The 22,221-nt window shown below is 35.6% G+C and overlaps 1 protein-coding gene across 1 annotated transcript; it reads right to left on the reverse strand.

Moving 5' to 3' along the window:
• Positions 1 to 15,910: 15,910 nt before the first annotated feature.
• Positions 15,911 to 16,921, reverse strand: LOC108320819 (uncharacterized). Its single transcript, XM_017552362.2, has one exon. It carries the CDS (start codon positions 16,919 to 16,921, stop codon positions 15,911 to 15,913), a length of 1,011 nt encoding a protein of 336 aa, XP_017407851.2.
• Positions 16,922 to 22,221: the final 5,300 nt, after the last annotated feature.

The following is a 22,221-nucleotide window of genomic DNA, read 5'->3' on the forward strand; positions in this document are numbered from 1 at the left end:
ACAGAGCATAGTCAACAAGTCTTTCTGAAAGCCATGTGAACAACAGCAAGAATTGAAAATTGAATTTGGTCCGTCATCAATGAGGCCACCTAGCTACGTAGTCCGTTTGGCATAATAACACTGAGCTGGACCTTCCCTTAAGACGGTGCCGAACCATAAATATTTATTAAATTAACTTTTTAATCATAACGGTTTTAATTATATTTTTTTAATATCTCACATTTGACCAAAAACAAATTAAGACAAAACTTTACCTCCTCAGACTATGATAAATAAGAAAATGCATGTATGGCTTCGAGTTTGAAACGCACAATCACGATAAAACGACGCTGAATCATGCATTTTGAACTTCACTTTACACGTGTCCAATTTGTGTCTTTTAATGCTCACCTTATTATACCGTCATTTTTATGACAGAAATTCTCACATTTAGTATCTATGAAGTTCAAACACGTTTTACAAATAATGTGTCATTCGATGCATATCATCATACATAAATACACAAGTGTGTAATTTAAAAGATTTATTTATTTATTTATTTCTAACATAATTTATAATGATTTTTCTAAAATCCCATAATCTCATAAATTTACGCATAAAGTTATTATTACTATTATTATAGAAATATATAACAATTTTTATATGATTATTACTTTTTACTTTTTGACTATTAGATATATGTATTATATTATTTTTTTTATTAAGTGACAATTTGTTTTAGACTAATTTTGTTTATAGATGATTTTAGGTATATAAATATTGGTTATTTATAGATTTAAATCTTACTGTTTTATATTTTGGAGACTACATAAGTATCTCTATTCATGTCCATATGGTATTCAGTCCGATGGATCTTTTGATTTCATTGGGAATATTCAATCACAAATAAGACATGTTATACTCACATAAAAGATTTATCATCATCTTTAATATAAAAAAATTTAAGATTGCTTTCATTCTTAAATAATGTTTAATTTTCTTATTTCTATTCAATATAAAATTAGTATAGTACATACATTTGTAATTAACTTCAAAATTATTAATGTAAATTACCAATTTAATTCTTAATTATGTTATTTTTCTCTTAACACAATATTATAATACATGTGTGAGTGTGTTTTTAAAAGTTGTGGACACTGCTACTTTGAGGTGAGATTGTTAAATTATTTATCAAATAAATTAATAATTAACGAGCAATCAAATCTTTAATTTAATGAACATGAACAATTTTTAATACTTCATAAAAGAGTATGTTGAAGCGTACTTGAATTAATCATTTGAAACAATACACGTGAAAGATAGGCATATGATTTTTCAATTATAAAACACCTTAATTTCTATATTTCTAATTTAACTCTTTATCAAATTAAAATATTATTCATAATATATTAACAATTATATATTGTTATTATTCATTTATTTGAATTAAATTCTTTTAACATTTTAACGGATGACATCCTTCAACGGGTGTCAACATCCGTTTCAGCCACCTGTTTCCACTTTCTGATTTCCAGCTCTCCTTCCTTGACACATATAATCTACTAAGACGTGGTTTCTATGAATTTTTAATGGTTCTGACAGATTCAATATTAAAAATCAATAAACATTATTATAATTCAAATGTAAATATAACATGTTTTATTTTATAGCATCATATAATTGTGAAATGATATATAGAAATGAAATTAAGTTGTAGTATTAAATCTTAGATTTTAAAAAGAAAGAAGTTAAACAGTTAGTTAGTGTTAGTTAAAAAAGTGAGGTGATTGTAAATGGGTTGGTAGTGGATGAGGTTACTAAATAAGGTGGTAGTTCTTGAAGTGACTTGTAGAGCATGTTCCCATATACCGTTAGGTATTCCAAATGAGCCACTGTCTATCTGTCTGCAAACTTTTTCTTAACTGCCTTTTACTCTATCAAATTATCTTTAATTCAAATTTACCTTAATGTCAGATCATTTATGTTTTGATATCCTATTTTATAAATAACTTTGTAGTAACAATTAATATAAATTTCCATTCAAAATTAAATTTTTACTTCTTTAACTACAAGTTAATTTTAAATTTCTTAAGTTTTTTTGTTTTTTGAAACAGATAACACATTCATTACGCCTTTCTCACTCTAAAATAACTATTAGTAATACGTTATCACTTATCTTTCCATATAACTTTTACATTTTGAGTTACTATTGCATCCGTCTTTATATTATTCTTTTAGAAACTTTTACATTTTCAGTTACTATTACATTCGTGTTTATTTTAAAATTATTCTTAGAAAATAAATTTAAATATTCTTTTTATTTATTTTAATGAATAATTACTTCAAGTATTTTTAGTTTTTTAAGATTTTATACTCAGTTATAAGAAATAAAAAAACTGTTTAAAAGTGATGCTGTGGATAGACAAATATAATGAGTTCAAATTATTTAGTTAAAACACTATAAGATATAACATCTTTTACAAAATAAAAAAAAAATAAAAGTGATTGACATTTAATCAACTTGTCTTGCTAAATAAAATAAAGTAAAATCTCTAACTCTGTTAAATAATTTAATCTATGTGATGCTTTTTTTTTCAATATTTTTAATTTATATTTTTTATAAGATTTTCATCGTGATTATTTTTTATTCACAATTTCTAACATTGCAAGAAATTGATAACTGCAAAAAAAAATTATCAAGATAGATTAACGGTGACTAAAATTTGTTGATAAAATTTTATCAACAAATAAAAAAATATATTGATAACTATCAATTATTACAAATTCATTCATCTATTAATAATTATTGGTAGAAAAGACTCATAAATAATCATTCGTGGATAATTATAGATATATTTTAGTCATAAGTAAATTTGTGAATAAATATTATTATTGAGTATTTTTCTCTTATTTTTCTTCTTTTTCTTTCTTTCTTTTTTCTTCTTCTTCCTACTCCTTTCCCCTTCTCTTTTTTCTTCTTCGTTATCATTACTATTTTTTACTCTTCTTTCTCATTCTCTCCTCCTCTATCTCCACCTTCGTTATTAATACTACTGTGACAGTGTCATTATATCTTGACTATCCTTTTGTCTTTGACTTTTTTTCTTTTTTCTTCTCATTCTCTTTTTTCGTCTTATCCACTTAATTTATAAAAAAAATATTGAATTTGACAAAAAATTTAACTTCCATTTATTGATGGATTCTATCTCTAAAAAAAGTCATCACTGAAAGATTAATTATCAATAAATTTAAAAAAAAAATAATTACCAAATAATTTTACCATGTAATGAGATTTTTTTCAGTTGATGTAACTTAGATTTTTTTTCTTCTAAACATTGATATGTATTATTTTATAGTTGATATAGAGTGTTGAAATTATTTATAGTTAATATTTTATAAAAATAATTTACCAAATGTTAAATAGCGTTATTTTTCAAAAAATATTAACTAAATATTTTATTATAAAAAAATATTTAAATAATAACCAATTTTAGAAAAAAAATAGTGGGTTACAATAACTAATTTATATACTAAATTATAAATAAAAATTTATTAGTCTTTAAAATAGTCATTATTTTGAATAAAAAATTATAATTAATTTATAAATTAAAATATAAAAAATAATATTATTCACTAATTTTTTTGTCATAAAAAGAATTAGTATTTAAATTGGTCATTAATTAATATTAATGACTGGTAATATTCAACTATGTAATTATTTTATTATGAACTATTTTAATTTTTTATAAAAATTAATTATCCTATAATAAAAAAAAGAATTCAACTACTATACGTAAATAAAATGGAAGGAGCAGAATGTTTAACTTTTAAAATGTCCAATGGGAATGGTTACGGGTTTGAATTTTTTATGGTTTTCGTTCTAATAATTTAGCCTATTACAAGGAAACATCCAATCGATAATGTAGCGTTGGGAATGAGATATCAGTTTCAGTGCTAAACTCTTTGGACATCCATGAATTACCTCTACTTGAATTATGGTAAACTCATAATTTATAAATTTTATGATGTCGGTGTTTTATTCTTCAACCAATTTCAACACCAAATAAAAATTGTATTATACGATGGGCTGGTTAGTACACGGTATGATGAACGATCAACTGAGGGATACGGCCAATCGAGATAAATAGTCATTAAAAATAATTGAAGACTAATTAATTATATAACGATTATTAATGGACGGTTAATAAATATGTCCATGATAATAATGATAAATTAATAAAGAGACGTGAACGATCGTGATACAGAGTAAGTCAAAACAGGACTATCGTTGTTACAATTTCAAATGTTGATTCATCATTCTACCTCAAGACACTGCCCCTCTAAGAGATCACACTCTTACAAACAAAGCATTATAAAGTGTATATATGTACATAAAATCATTTTTTTTATCAGCATTCACGTTGTTGAATATAGCATTTCAATTCAATCAAATAGAATAAATTCTACATGTAATCTTTCATTTGGTTTCTCTGATTTTGGCAATGTTAGAGTAAATTGTTGATATGTACAGTTAAAATGTTACAAAGCACATAGTTATTTAATAATCTAAACTAAGAGACACTGATTAAATGATTATAATTAAAACGACTTCATTAAATTTGAGCTGGAGGGTAGAGATTCCTTTTCTTTGGCTTTTTTTAGAAAAGGAGGAGATTTACCAATAGAATTGATTTGATAGAGTAAAAGAAAGATGAGCTATTTCTTTCATCGACCCTGTATTTCCTAAAGCATATTTTTCTTTTAAATCACATGAAAAAACACTTTTTTTCGCTCCTTTTTTTCCTTTTTGAAACGATTTAACATCACTTTCCATTTTAAGAAAAAAATATTCCAAATACTTGTTAGTTGGCAGAAAAAGAAAGTGATGAGAGGAAAAAAAAGTTTAATTGAATAGAAATATTATGAAAAACCAATACTGTGGTGTTGACATATAATTGGTGGGCGGCATGAAAATGCAGCACGTGTTGACCTAAAGGTTTTTGTTGTGGTGCGTTCATGCAAAATAAAGAACCCTACGTGTCAATTTGACGATTAATTCCATCATCTTGACCTTACCTTGGAGAAGACAAGACAACAGACATTGCAATGGACATGCAACATCGTTTTGTGTTGGGTGGTGCTAATTAGGTCACTTAATTTGGTTTTAAACTATAAAAGGAAACTATAACATCCATTAGTATGTCATGTCAGCTACGTTTATTATCCACACATTCAAACTCATTCTTCAACACTAGTCATTGCCAACCAAAACCATGTTAATGAGTTTCCTGAATCCAATAATGATGGATGGTAGCTCTTAATGCTCTCCTTTTTATCCCAAAATAAATTGTTTAACACGTTACCACGACAACAAAAGTTGTTAATCTTTCTTAACTTTTCAACATTTATAAATTTAATTTCCTTCATCAATTCGTGGCATGTTATAAAAAGATTTCTCAATATTAATTATTAAAAAGTAAATTTTAAGTCTAATTTAATTTTACAATATTAAAATTTATAAGATAAAATTTATGTTTACTATAATATAATATAAATTTATTTTTTTAGTTAATAAGATATCTAAAACATATGCTTTTATTTATATATATATATATATATATATATATATATATATTTATTTATTGTGTATGAAATTAAATATTAATAGACAATGAAATAATAAGTGATATAATAAATTTAACAAATAATAAATATCACTAGATTAGGTTTGAGTTAACTTTTATACCACCCTAAGAAGTATATTTTAAACCTAACTCAATCCTAAAAATTGGTTTGTGATGCGAAATTTGCACTCATTTATATATATAAAATTTGTTTTATATTTAGTTGATATGAAGATCCCTCGTACAAAAAAATATACATATCAAATGTAAAACTAAACATTGACATATTATCTAATGACAATTGACACAATAATTCCAACAAACAACAAATCTCATTAAAATATACTTTGAACGAAACTAATAAAATATTAAAATATAAACTTTAAACCAAACTTAATTCTCTCTAACATTAATGTTCAATTATTAATTTATACATCAGCAAAACGAGTAGAATAACCAATATCATAATTCACATGTTGCATGTAAGAAGGTATTTTCACTAATAGTGAATTTGTTAATATATGGACGGTCTAGGTATAATATTAATTATCTTATAATAACTCATCGTTTAACATTTTTAGTTTGTAAGATTTAATATATATTTATGAGAGTGGATTACATTGAGACATTTTGCATTTAGAGGAAGCTTTATTCTCTATTTCCTATTGCACAATTGGGACCTCCATGATCCACCATCTAAGTTCAACGCTAGCATTCCGTCAAAACAATAAAAAGTTAGACACTAACAAATCGAAAGAATGAAATAGAAGAGAAATTCAGCTTTTTGAATGCATATTAATTGGCTCCACAACTTCTTAAAAAGAAGATAAGTTTTTTTATTTTGCGTCCACGTAAAAATATACTTGCATAACCATAAAACAAAGATTATGCCCATAAATAGGGGAGCAAGACGAATATTGTGTTTGCCACTACATTCCCCTTAATGGTGCCAATAATTTCTACGAGAGTTCAAAGACAATATGTATTCAAATGTACAAAATGTAAACATGTACCTATAAATAAAACAACTATACTAATATTGAATATTCTAGAGGGAAATTAATTATGAGGCATGTAATCAATGTTACTTAAATTTATATATAAAAGACAAAAAAATATAAATTCATTATAATAAGTAATGAAACATTTTCCTTGTAGTGTAATTGTCACGCCCCAATAATTACACTGATGAGTCACCACTGTGCTTCCATTAATGCACCGTGACACGCACACCCTTCCATTAAAACGCACTCACACTCACACTGCATGCATGCTGACAAGTGTCACTTTGGAGCGTTCTAAAACATTAGTGGGATCCAAGTGGCAGCCGGCGAGTGGACGTTCGTCCTGCCTGGGAAGAGAAACTTGAATTTCTGGAAAACTCTTCCCATTCCTCTGCACACTTCATCTCCTTCCTCAAACTCTCTGACCTCTCAAATTCTCTACCTTCTCTCTAGAACCTCCATTCTTCTCTCTACCATAACTCACGTTTTCCTTCTTCGATCCAGTTTCAGAAACCGTAGAGGAGATCCAGACGTCCTGAGCTTTCCATCAAACCGAACCATTTCCAGTTCTGGTAAGTTCACTTGGACGTTCGTTTCTGGAATCTCTGCAAACTTTGATCCAACTGCATGCATGGGCGTGAACTCAGTTCTTTCGTTTTCTTTTTATAACTTTTATTGGAAGAGTTTAAGAAGAACGTTGAATAGAAAGTCACCTTGGACGAGTAGAAACCACTCATCTTAGAACGCGCTGCTTAATCCGGGTAAGGGAAGCTTATCAGAATTTAATTCATGTGATCTCTGTACTGCATGTGCGTGTGTGAAGTTTGAAAATATGATTATGATTCTGAGATGATATATGAAAAGTGATGCATGTATGTACTGAGAATTTTATGCTTGTGTATATGAATGATCTGTAAAGTTGTGCGTTGTATGATCTTGGTATTGGATGATTGGATATGATTTTTAATTCAAAGCTTGAGAAGTATAAGATATTTTATGATATGATTAAATGAATGTAAGTATACTGGAAAATAGGGTTACTGTATGCGGAATGTAAATATGAAAATCATATGAAAATGAACGTTCGTCATCGTACGGTCATATACCGTTCGGTCTTTCTGAAAAATGACTTAGAGCGAGATTCCTTCATACGGAAAGGGTTGTGTCTTAGAGCGAGCGTCTCCCTTTGAAATGTTATTTGAGCGATCGTCCGAATAGCGCTCGGTTTATACCAAGCATTCGTCTTAAGTAGCGCTCGGTCTTACACTGAGCGTTCGTCCTTAATAGCGCTCGGTCTTGAAACGAGCGTTCGTTCTTAATAGCGCTCGGTATTGAAATGAGCGTTCGACCTAAGTGGCGCTCGGTCTCAGATCGAACGCTCGTCCATTTCCGTAAACTGTAATGAGCGAGACTAGCGCTCGTCCTGAATTCCCAAAAGTGTTCGTCCTAAATTTAAATAGCGTTCGTCCAATATATTTAGTGACGTTCGTCCAAGTCTTCGGTGACGTTCGTCCAAATTATTTATTAAACGCCTACTTTCGCGCTCGGTCATTGACTGGCGGTTTGTCCCCCCTGAATTAAATTGTGTCCGGTTTATTTTATTCAACCAAGTTGTGAGGCTTCATCCATTGGATTCGTTATAGAGTCCTTGAACTTAAATTATTCTAAGTATTTATCCCGATCGTACTAGAGTTAGTTCATTTAACTAATTCAAGAAGTCTTTCTCTGTCTCGCCTCGACGTTCGTCCTCGTTATGAAGGGGAGTGAACGTTCGTCTTTTTAAGAAAGTGGAACATAGAATGAAAATGTATTTAAGAGGATGAATTAAGATGTGCGAACACCATGAGAACTAAAATTGTGATTGTGGATTTTGAACGAGCGTTCCATGGTGGAACGACTCTTGTTTGGATATTGAGAATTGTAAGTATGAACGTGGTAAGCTTAGATGGTGATCCATCCTGATATTCCATGAGTGCTCGTTCTCAAGTAGAGAGGAGTAGGTCACGCGTGGGAATGGCAGGAGGTCTCGTCCATAACTGTAACTTGGACAGAACAGACTAACCTTAGGTGGCTACTGATGAGCATTCCAGTTATCCCACCTGAGTGCACGGACGCCTTAGCTACACAGGATTCATACAGTCCGGACGGTCGTCTAGTATCAGGATTTTGGATGAAATTTATGTATGAATTGAATGTATATGTTGTGAACTTACTTGCTGGAATTGATATGTATAAAATGTATGTGTTGGCTTGAATTAAATTCAATAAGCTTACCCTGTGTCTTTTATTGTGTTGTCGTTCGTACTTGAACCTTCGTCTTGTCTATGCGATGATCATCCGTGTGGATGTGAGCAGATGGAGAGGCGTTACTAGAAGAAACACTGGAAGAAGAAAATTTGGAGGACGCCAACCTCGTCGAAGTGGAAGTGAAGGCCGAACAGTAGAGGCGTTCGGTTTTTAGTTAGATTAACGAGTGGCTGTGAGCGAGCGCACTTTTTGGTTTGTGTATAGTTGGACGTTCGATCATTATTGTGTAGACCGTTCGTCCTTATCGTGGTGAACGCTCGTTGAATTATGTACATTTACGGCCGTTCGGCCTCTTTCGTTGTTGTCGCTCGCTGTGTTTTAAAACTGTTTTGAATTATTAATATATGTGATTATTCTAAGTATATAGTTGTTGACTGTATAATATTGGGATGTTACAGTAATTAAAATCTTAATATAGTAAGAATTGATAATTTAAGTGAGTTTAGATTTAACACTAAAAAAGAATGAAAACATTATATAAAAATGAAAATTAACAAACACATAGTCTTAAAATTCTAGATTAGAATTGATGTCAATACCTTATAAGTTGAGTTTATAAGTGTTTTTTTTTTCATTTAAATTTACTTGAAAGATTCATTAATAGTATCATAATTGATGATTAATCTTATTATTGCATGACTGAATAAACATCCCATTCTCTCTTGAAAAATCCATTAATAAATTTAATTTAATTTATTATTTTTCTTTCGTCTGTATTAACATTTATGTCAAATTAAGCATATGGAAGAATATTTTATTACAATTCACCAATCTTTATTATATAAAAATTAAATCAATATCTTCACGACTTAGACATACACTTTCATGTTTAAAACATGTCCTTTAAACTTTGAAAGAACATATTTTTTTGAACGCAATATTGTTCAGAAAAAAGATGGGAAATGGAAATGAAATATAATCTTTAAACAATTGACCAAGCATTATACAGTGAAGTCAACTTTCATTCAATAATAGAAGACCTACCCAGTGGTATATATATAAAAGGCATTGTACACATAATTAAAGTGAAAATATTGAAATAAAACTATATCAATTCATTAATTTTCCAAAAGATAGCATATAGAAGCAATTGCAATTTGTAACATCCCAAAATATAGTGATAACCATAATCAGAATTAATTACATTAATCATTAAAACAGTACAGTCTTTACAAAAAGATACGAGGTCCAAAACGTCGAACGACTTAAAGTACAAAAAGTAATGTAGCCAGCGGTATTCCAAATTCTAAGACTAAAACAAAATACTAAAGGCTACCACATGTCGAGCACTCTAGGGCTCGACCTTCACCCCTACTTCAACCGGATTGACATCTTTCGAAACTTCTTCTGCCAGCGCCTCTTCCAGCAGCTCACTTCCATCTGCTCCCATCCACATGGATGATCATCGCAAGGACAAAACGGACATACAAAGACAATCGACAACACAAGGAAGAGAACACAGGGTAAGCTCATGTAATTTAATTCATACATTAAAGTATCAATTCAATCAAGTCAAACATACCAGAATGATTCAACATAAATAAACAAATGAATATCCAACAACTATTTCTAGACTGACCGTCCGGACTGTATGAATCTGTGTAGCTACAGGCGTCCTTGCACCCGAGTGGTGTAGTAACTGGGATACACTCAACAGCTGCCACTCGAGGTTAGTCCGTTCTTACGTCGCCCATGTTAACTTATGGACTAAGGACCTCCTGCCATTCCCACACATGAACTACTCTCCTCTACGTGAAGACGAGTGTCACGGAATATCAGGATGGACCAAGCCAGCATTAGCATGCCCACAGTCATACTTTACAAAATTCCATATTCAACCATGAGTCGTTCCTCCCTGGAACGCTCGTCCAAAATTCACAACCATAATTCACCTCATACAATGTTCATCATTTATAATCTTTCACTTTTATTTTCATTTTTGTCTTTCTGTCAAAGTACATAAAAATCACGACCTCTTTATAACGAGAACGAATGTGAGGAACGAGACTGAAGAACTTGCCCCATTCCAAAATAAAGTAATACCGGCTTCAAGATAAATGGACGACCTATTTTTCAAGATGGCTCGACACGGTCGGTCGACCCGGTTGGACGACCTACATCAAGGAGGGTGCTCGACACAGATGGATGATCTGTATTAACAAAGGTACTCAACACTGTCGGTCGACACAGATGGATGATCTGTATTAACAAAGGTACTCGACACTGTCGGTCGACATAGATGGATGATCTGTATTAACAAAGGTACTCGACACTGTCGGTCGACACAGATGGATGATCTGTATTAACAAAGGTTTTTCCAAAAAAGAGTAAGAGCGCTTGGTGTAAGACCGAGCACTGCCCAATACGATTACTATGTGTAAGATCGACACTGCTCATTATGAGCTCTAAGTAAAAGACCTACATAGCTCATGCTCGACCAGAATCCTTCCCAAATGAAAGTATTCCAATTCAAAGAAGTTTACTGGAACATCAAACGGTCGAGAACCGTTTAATGTCGGACATACGTTATCATAGGGAAGTTGATATTCAAGTTTCACTTATGTTCACTGCTTCTAAGCATGTATATTTCATATTCACACGTATCACCCATATCATACATTTCAACCAACATATATCATATTCATTCAGTACAGCGACGTTCGATCATGCATATTCAACCAGCATACATCTCATACATTCAGTTCATATCAGGTTTACATACAACATACAGGTATAAATTAAATTACTAAGCTTCCCTTACCTGGATAGCAGTGTACTCCCGAAATGCAAGGTTTTGTTCGACCTCTAACAGCGTTCTACCCTCAGGTTTCGCTCAACAACTTTCACTTAATCTAAAACACCAGAAATCAGAAACGACTCAGACCTATAACCCATGCATGCAACTGAATCTTAGTTTGCATGTACTACAGAACAAACGTTCAGATCAACGTCCAGAGTCGAGTGACTTACCGGTTACAGAACTAGGATTTGTTAGGTTCGGATTGAAGCTCACGGTGCCAGGAACGTTCCTACGGTTCTGAAACGTGATCGGAGAAGAAGGTGATGAGTTACAGTAGAGAGAAGGTGAAGGTTTCTAGAGAGAAGGTGGAGAAAAATGGAGAGTTGAGTTCTGAGGAAGAAGAAGAATGCGTGCAGGTGAGTGGGAGAGATTTTCAAAAACTCAATCTTGTTCAATCCACGTCAAACAGACGAACATTTCCTCAGCCGACACCTGCACTCCCACTTCTCACTTCCTAAGCTTCTACGCGACACATGGCGCTAGTGCATGCAGTGCAAAGTGCGTTTTTAATTTACTGAGCAGTGATGTGGCGTGTATTAATGGTGACGCGACAAGGATTTGCAGTACCGATTTTCTAGGGTCTCACATTCTCCCTAACTACAAAAATTTTCGTCCTCGAAAATTAGAAACTTACCCATAAATAAGTGGGGATACAAATCTCTCATAACATCCTCCACTTCCCATGTTGAATCGCCCGTCTTCGCATCCCACACCACTTTAACTAGACGAACGTCCTTTCCTTTGTATAGCTTGGTGCGGCTGTCTTCTACACGGACTGGTTGCAACTCAAGTGTTCGGTCTGGATGAAGTTGAACGTCTTCCAACTCTAGTACGTGGGAGGGGTTAGCTATGTATTTCCGAAGTTGGGAAACGTGGAATACTGGGTGAAGGTTCGACAGTTGAGGACGCAATGCTAGTTCGTACGCTACTGGGCCAATCTTCCTCAGTATTTGATAGGGTCCGACGAACTTCGGGGATAATTTCTTTGGTCGCATAGCTCTGCCGACTCCTGTGGTTGGATTAAGCCTAAGGAATACGTGATCGCCAGCTTGAAATTCTAACGACCTTCTTCTCTTGTCGGCATAGGACTTCTGCCTGCTCCTTGACGCTTTCAATCTCTCCTGGATTAACTTCACTTTCTCAGTCGTCTGCTGGATAAGCTCAGGTCCAGTCAGCACGCCCTCTCCTTCCTGGAACCAACAAAGTGGCGTTCGACATCTTCTACCATAGAGAGCTTCAAACGGTGCCATTCCAATGCTAGCCTGAAAGCTATTATTATACGTGAATTCCACCAGTGGCAAGACTTCATCCCAAACGCCTAAATGATCTAGGACACACGTTCTCAGTAAGTCTTCAAGTGTCTGGATGGTCCGTTCAGACTGGCCGTCCATCTGAGGGTGGTAGGCTGAACTCATTTGCAACTTACTACCGAGCTCGCTTTGAAGTGACTGCCAAAACCGTGATGTGAACCTCGTGTCTCGGTCAAAAATTATGCTCGACGGCACTCCATGCAGACGAACAATTTCCTGAATGTAGAGCTTGGCCAGATTGGTCATCGACATCTTCAAATTTACTGCCAGGAAATGGGCGCTCTTCGTTAGTCTATCCACGATCACCCAGATCGAATCATGATTCCTGACCGTACGTGGTAGGTGGGTCACGAAATCCATGGAGATGTTGTCCCATTTCCATTCAGGAATCTCTAAAGGTTGTAATAGGCCGCCCGGTCTTTGATACTCAGCTTTGGCACGTTGACAAGTTAAACATGATGCCACAAAACGTGCGACATCACTCTTCATTCCTGGCCACCAGAACGAACGTCGAAGGTCTTGATACATCTTAGTCATACCAGGGTGTATGCTAAGACGACTATGATGTCCTTCCTCCAAGATAATCCTCTTCAGCTCGCCATCATTAGGAACGCACGTCCGACCCATGTAACGTAACATGCCGTCCGTTCCAGTGTTGAAATGTTTGGCATGATCCGTACCGAGCGCGTTTAAAATCTTAACCAGCTCATCATCCTCACGTTGCTTCATCCAGATTCGGTCGAACACATCACTTGTTATCCTCAAGGTGCAGCACTTAATACTGTTCGGCTCCAACTCGAACTGCAACCTTAGGTCTCTAAAGCTTTCCACTAGATTGAGTTCTTTAACCATCATAGCTGAAACATGAACCGACTTCCTGCTTAGTGCGTCCGCTACTACGTTAGCCTTTCCCGGATGGTAGAGTAACTCAAACTCATAATCTTTTAGAAACTCAAGCCACCTCCTTTGCCTCATGTTTAACTCCTTTTGATCAAATAAATACTTGAGGCTCTTGTGGTCGCTGAAGACCTGGAAGGTGGATCCATACAGATGGTGTCTCCAAATCTTTAGGGCAAAGACGACCGCTGCCAACTCCAGGTCGTGTGTCGGATAGTTCTTCTCGTGAATCTTCAATTGTCGAGAAGCGTACGCCACTGCTCGTTTCTCTTGCATCAATACACAACCCAAACCTTGATGCGAGGCATCACAGTAAACTTCAAAGGGTTTGGCCGTATCTGGAATGATTAACACCGGAGCGCTCGTCAACTTATTCTTTAATTCCTGGAAGCTCGACTCACACTTATCAGTCCAAGCGAACGGGTGATCCTTGCGCGTTAGCTGCGTCAAAGGCGCTACTATCTTAGAAAAACCTTCAATGAAACGCCTGTAGTAGCCCGCTAGACCAACAAAGCTACGCACCTTCGTGACTGAACGCGGACTCTCCCATTCCAGTACCGCTTGAACTTTAGCTGGATCTACAGAGATGCCTCCAGCCGACACCACATGCCCCAAGAACTGTATTTCCTTCATCCAGAATTCACACTTAGACAACTTGGCATATAACTCCTTCTCCCGCAACACTCCAAGCACAAGTCTAAGATGCTCTTCATGCTCGTCTTCGGTCTTGGAATAGATGAGGATATCATCTATGAAGACGACCACAAATTTGTCCAAATACGGTCTGAATATCCGATTCATATAATCCATGAAGATTGCTGGTGCATTCGTCACACCGAACGGCATCACTACATACTCGTAGTGTCCGTAACGAGATCTGAAAGCAGTCTTCTGGATGTCTTCCTCTTTAACTCTGATTTGGTGATATCCCGACCGCAAGTCGATCTTTGAGAATACAATCACCCCATTCAGTTGATCCAACAAATCATCTATCCTTGACAATGGGTACTTATTCTTGATGGTCAGCTTGTTTAATTGCCTGTAATCAATACATAACCGAGAGCTGCCATCCTTCTTCCTTACTAATAGCACGGGCGCTCCCCAGGGTGATACGCTCGGCCTAATGAATTTCTTTTCTATCAACCCTTCAATTTGCTCCTTGAGTTCAGCTAACTCCGCAGGCGACATCCGATAAGGCTGAACCGAGATAGGAGTCGCTGTCGTCACCAAATCAATGGTGAATTCAACTTCCCGATGAGGGGGAAGTCCAGGTATCTCTTCTGGAAAGACATCAAGGAACTCGTCCACAACCGATCGTCCTTCATTGTTCTTGTCCTTGGACGATCGTTCCTCATTCGCATTCCCAACCTCCATGTCTTCGTGCGTCATGATGAGAAAACAGTTGGCGCCTTCCATAATATCTTCTTTCAGCTGGCCGAGCGTCACTGAAAGAACTTCTTCTTCTTCACCAGGGAAAATCAATTCCTTCGCTCCACAATCAATAAGAATGCGATTGGCAGCCAGCCAATCCATTCCTAAAATCACTTCTAAATCCTTCAAAGGCAAACAGATTAAATTCACCTTATAACTACGCCCCTCAACCACAATAGGACATCTAATGCATACGGTAGATGTCCTAAGCTCTCCAGCCGCTGGGGTCGACACCACCAGGTCGAACTGCATAACTCTTTCAACTATTCCCAATTTCTCAACACACGCCTTCGAGATGAAGGAGTGAGTCGCCCCCGAATCAAACAGCACACGACAAGATATCCCATACAGCAAGCATTCACCGGTTATAAGGTTACCTGAACTCACTGCTTCCGCTCCAGTTATAGCATATACGCGCCCCACTGCTTGTGCTCTGCCACCTCTCGGTTGATTCCTTCCAGCATTTGGTGGCCTCAACACAGCGCGTCCACCCATGTTGCACTCACTCTCCAGGTGCCCATTCCGTCCACAACGATTACAGTGCTTTACTCCCACCAGTTAAGGGCAGGACGAACGGTAGTGTGGTCCTCCACACTGGAAACACGTAATGTTCCCATACTGTCCAGATCGTCCAGCAGGAACTAGAGCTTGAGAACCGCTCGTTTTAGATGGCTGATTTGGACGAGCGTACGGGGTTCTTCTTGGAGTGACATTGCCCCTGGAAACGATAGGTCCTCTATTCACTTGTTGTTGCTTCTTGTGCCTTTCTGCTTCTGCCATGTTCTTCTCTAAAACCTTAGCCCTCTCAACCATGGCAGGGAACGTTCGGATACACAAGCTGGAAATCAAAACCTTCAAGTCGCTTCGCAGTCCGTTCTCAAACTTCCTACACTGCCATTCTCCACTTGTGGCCATAGTATTGAATCTGACGAGATGCTTGAACTTATTGGTGTATTCTGAAACGGACATACCCCCCTGAACCAGCTGTAGAAATTCTACCTCCTTTGCAAAACGGACGCTGTCAGGGAAGTATTCTTCATAAACCTTATCTCTAAACACTTCCCAAGTGATCGGTTGTTGAGCGTCCATCAGAATAGCTCTCGCGCTCGCCCACCAGTGGCTCGCTTCTCCAGTCAATAAATACTCCGTGTACGCCAACCTGTTTTCATCTGGACACCTTTTGGCGTTGAAGATCTTCTCTATGTCCCTTAGCCACTGGTCTGCCTCATCAGGGAGGCCCTTACCATTAAACTTAGCCGGATGATGCTGGAGAAAACTCTCCAAACTCCACTCAGCAGCAGGTTGGGCAGCGTTGGAAGAGGACGCTCCAGGCGTACCTCTGGTTGCCGCCAGGACTTCCATTAACTGCCTTTGGGTGGTTTCAGAGTTGGCACGAGAGGCCTCCAAACTCTGCATAGCGGCCTGGTTTTGCTGCATCAGTGCGGCGTTCTGCTCCTTGAGTGTGGTATTCTGTTGTTGAAGTCTGTCAATTACGGTTTCCAACATCCTAGCGTTGTTGGTAGTATCGGGTTCGCTCGGTTGAGGAGGGGGAGGGAGTCTAGGCGCCATTAATTCTCTGGATCAGAGAAAAGAAAAAAAAAACGAGCGTCAGTGATGTTCAAGAGTTAAAGTAATAACTCTTTACACATAACAAGTACACAACGAAAACACAGTGCACTCATAACCTACAATGTCCTTAAGAGAACAAAACTGCTCTGATACCACTAATGTAACATCCCAAAATATAGTGATAACCATAATCAGAATTAATTACATTAATCATTAAAACAGTGCAGTCTTTACAAAAAGATACGAGGTCCAAAACGTCGAACGGCTTAAAGTACAAAAAGTAATGTAGCCAGCGGTATTCCAAATTCTAAGACTAAACAAAATACTAAAGGCTACCACATGTCGAGCACTCTAGGGCTCGACCTTCACCTCTACTTCAACCGGATTGACATCTTCCGAAACTTCTTCTGCCAGCGCCTCTTCCAGCAGCTCACTTCCATCTGCTCCCATCCACATGGATGATCATCGCAAGGACAAAACGGACATACAAAGACAATCGACAACACAAGGAAGAGAACACAGGGTAAGCTCATGTAATTTAATTCATACATTAAAGTATCAATTCAATCAAGTCAAACATACCAGAATGATTCAACATAAATAAACAAATGAATATCCAACAACTATTTCTAGATTGACCGTCCGGACTGTATGAATCTGTGTAGCTACAGGCGTCCTTGCACCCGAGTGGTGTAGTAACTGGGATACACTCAACAGCTGCCACTCGAGGTTAGTCCGTTCTTACGTCGCCCATGTTAACTTATGGACTAAGGACCTCCTGCCATTCCCACACATGAACTACTCTCCTCTACGTGAAGACGAGTGTCACGGAATATCAGGATGGACCAAGCCAGCATTAGCATGCCCACAGTCATACTTTACAAAATTCCATATTCAACCATGAGTCGTTCCTCCCTGGAACGCTCGTCCAAAATTCACAACCATAATTCACCTCATACAATGTTCATCATTTATAATCTTTCACTTTTATTTTCATTTTTGTCTTTCTGTCAAAGTACATAAAAATCACGACCTCTTTATAACGAGAACGAATGTGAGGAACGAGACTGAAGAACTTGCCCCATTCCAAAATAAAGTAATACCGGCTTCAAGATAAATGGACGACCTATTTTTCAAGATGGCTCGACACGGTCGGTCGACCCGGTTGGACGACCTACATCAAGGAGGGTGCTCGACACAGATGGATGATCTGTATTAACAAAGGTACTCAACACTGTCGGTCGACACAGATGGATGATCTGTATTAACAAAGGTACTCGACACTGTCGGTCGACATAGATGGATGATCTGTATTAACAAAGGTACTCGACACTGTCGGTCGACACAGATGGATGATCTGTATTAACAAAGGTTTTTCCAAAAAAGAGTAAGAGCGCTTGGTGTAAGACCGAGCACTGCCCAATACGATTACTATGTGTAAGATCGACACTGCTCATTATGAGCTCTAAGTAAAAGACCTACATAGCTCATGCTCGACCAGAATCCTTCCCAAATGAAAGTATTCCAATTCAAAGAAGTTTACTGGAACATCAAACGGTCGAGAACCGTTTAATGTCGGACATACGTTATCATAGGGAAGTTGATATTCAAGTTTCACTTATGTTCACTGCTTCTAAGCATGTATATTTCATATTCACACGTATCACCCATATCATACATTTCAACCAACATATATCATATTCATTCAGTACAGCGACGTTCGATCATGCATATTCAACCAGCATACATCTCATACATTCAGTTCATATCAGGTTTACATACAACATACAGGTATAAATTAAATTACTAAGCTTCCCTTACCTGGATAGCAGTGTACTCCCGAAATGCAAGGTTTTGTTCGACCTCTAACAGCGTTCTACCCTCAGGTTTCGCTCAACAACTTTCACTTAATCTAAAACACCAGAAATCAGAAACGACTCAGACCTATAACCCATGCATGCAACTGAATCTTAGTTTGCATGTACTACAGAACAAACGTTCAGATCAACGTCCAGAGTCGAGTGACTTACCGGTTACAGAACTAGGATTTGTTAGGTTCGGATTGAAGCTCACGGTGCCAGGAACGTTCCTACGGTTCTGAAACGTGATCGGAGAAGAAGGTGATGAGTTACAGTAGAGAGAAGGTGAAGGTTTCTAGAGAGAAGGTGGAGAAAAATGGAGAGTTGAGTTCTGAGGAAGAAGAAGAATGCGTGCAGGTGAGTGGGAGAGATTTTCAAAAACTCAATCTTGTTCAATCCACGTCAAACAGACGAACATTTCCTCAGCCGACACCTGCACTCCCACTTCTCACTTCCTAAGCTTCTACGCGACACATGGCGCTAGTGCATGCAGTGCAAAGTGCGTTTTTAATTTACTGAGCAGTGATGTGGCGTGTATTAATGGTGACGCGACAAGGATTTGCAGTACCGATTTTCTAGGGTCTCACACAATTGCACAATTAAGAAAACTTTTAAGAAAACAGATTTGAACTTAATGCTTGCATTTGAACTCAGTTGGCGTAGTGAATTATTTATTGGTCGAAATCTAAAATTTAACCTCCCTGGATCAATCAAATTTCAGAATGTGTTAATTAACAAAAGATTTAGTGTTATGGTTTTATTCCTTAGTTTTAGTAAATTCGGTCTTAGTTTCCCAAACGAAACAATTAATCTCTTAAATTTTAAAAAATGAAAGATTCTGCTGCTCAAATGCATTATTTAGGGACATATTTTGTCTCTCAAATAACTTGTTTAGAAACTAAAAGTGTAAAATATCTCAAATTCCTAGGATAAAATATTGTATATAACTTTTATTATGGTTTATATTATCTTATTTATTATAGAATTTTCTTATATTATCTTTTTATTGAAACGACATATTACGCGAACATATTCAAAATTTCTTCACAATTTTTTTTATTGACATTAAGCTACAAAATATTTTTATTCCGCTTACGTATATTTATTCAGGATTCTCTTATAACATTAGATTGAAAAAGTAGCAATTAATTATTTAGATAATTATTTCACAGTTTCTAACACTAACAATTTACTAAAAAATAATTATCTTTGATATTTTACTAATGAAATTCTAATAATAAGTATAGAAAAGACTTTTGAGATTGATTATTTTCGACATTGTATTTTGATTTCACAATTAAATTATATGTAGACAAAATAAGAAAGGAAGATGTTTTGGCTTCGGTTGTAACCGAAACCTATATTTCCATAACATGTATCGGTTGTTTTCAAAATTAAAATAAAAAAGGCCATTACATTTTTATATGATCTCACATGACTGAAACCTATATATTTTCAACAATTTTAAAAATGTCGTTGCATTTTTATAAACTTTATTTGTGTAAAATCTGAGAAATCCAAACAATTATTTATTCTGGTAAATGAAGAAAAGGCAAAATTATTAGATATATGTTTTTAAATAGTTGTTATCTTATTACTTGTTTCCCAAAAAGCTCAATTTAATTCATTTACTATTAATAATTAATCATAAAAAATTAACTCAGCCCAAAATAATGGCCATAAAAATATTAATTTATTAATGAAAATAGAAAACACCACCACCCAAAATTCTGAAGGGAGTTTATGTGTTCACCACAAAATTGGATTTGGGTTTTGAGTGACTTAATGGAAAATCAAACATAATGTTCTCTAATCTTAATTTAATACATCAACGTTTGGCATGCTATGCTTAAAATAAAAAGGTTAATTATTCTTATCTTATAAAACCGCTACATTAAAACATTAATTTAAACGACACATACAATATTACATCATATTAAACTGTTGGATAAAATTGCTGACACAATCACGAACAATATTTCCTTAGGCGTGTAGATTCATTGTCCTTAAGGACTTATCTGCGGTGTATTACGCAAACCCTTCAGGATACAACAATCTTAGGGACTTATGGCTGACATCAACAACTCAATCCCGGAGGATTAAAACTTTGTTTTCAGAACTCAGATGGTATTTGCGAAACCCATAACTTCCGGAGGCTGCCAAGGTGCTCGCAACAACGATGGCTTTTTTGATCGCATTTGTAAGGACCGCGGATGAGGACGAAGAAGATGAGGTACTTGAGTAAATTTTCGTATACTTTACCTATAAAGAGAAAAGCACAACTAGGTATTTTCTCGTTTACCAATCTTAAATATTTTAAAATTGTGGAGGTGTAGGTAATTTTTACTTAATTACTCGAAAAAATAAATTTTTGCTTTTCACCTAATGATATTGATAGTATTCTAAATTTGAAAATGGTGATTGTGTCATTATATATTTGTATGTGGATGACATGTTAAATTTTAGAACTAAATTGTTTCTAGGATCAAACTTTGACATGAAAGACATCAGTGAAGCCAATGTGTTTTTAGGTATTAGAATCATAAGGAAGGGAGATAGTATATTACTATCCCAAGAGTAATATATTGAGAAACTTCTTAAGAAGTTTAGGTTTTATGACCTCACCAGTGAGTACCCCTTATGATGTTAATTCCAAATTAATGAAAAATATAGGAGAATCATTATCTCAGTTTCAGTATGCCCAGATAATTGGGAGCTTACTGCACTTAGTGAGTTTTTCTAGACTTGATATTGCTTATGTAGTAGGTAGACTGAGTAGGTACACTCAATGTCCAAATCAGGAACATTGGGATGCACTTGCTAGGCTTATGATATACTTAAGAGGTTCAATAGATTATGCCATTGAATATAGTGGATTTCCCGTTGTACTAGAAGGGTACAATGATGCTAACTGAATATCTGATTCAGAGAGACAAAATCCACTAATGGTTATGTATTTACACTTGGGGGTGGTGCGATTACATGGAGATCAGCCAAACAAACAATTATTGCAAGATCAACAATGGAATATGAGTTTATTGCTCTTGAGATGGCTGGTAATGAGGCTGAGTGGTTGAAAAACTTCTTAGCGAACATTCCACTAGGAATGAAACCAACCCCATCGGTATCAATACACTGTGATTGCCAGTCGGCAATAGCTATAGCTAAAAACAAGAATTACAATGGAAAGATTAGACATATTCAATTGAGACAAAATTTGGTGAAGCAACTGCTAAAGAGTGGAACTATTTCCATTGATTATGTGAAGTCAGAACGGAATCTAGCAGATCCTCTGACAAAACTGCTAGAAAGACAAATGATATTAGAAACATCGAGGGGAATGAGACTTATGCCACTTGCAAACAAACAAGTGATGGTAATCCAACCTTTGTGATTGGAGATCCCATGAATAAGGTTCATATGGGTAAAAACAAGTCACTT

The sequence above is a fragment of the Vigna angularis genome, chromosome 10 (genome assembly GCF_016808095.1).
Source record: "Vigna angularis cultivar LongXiaoDou No.4 chromosome 10, ASM1680809v1, whole genome shotgun sequence".
In the NCBI taxonomy this organism is placed as follows: Eukaryota; Viridiplantae; Streptophyta; class Magnoliopsida; order Fabales; family Fabaceae; genus Vigna; species Vigna angularis.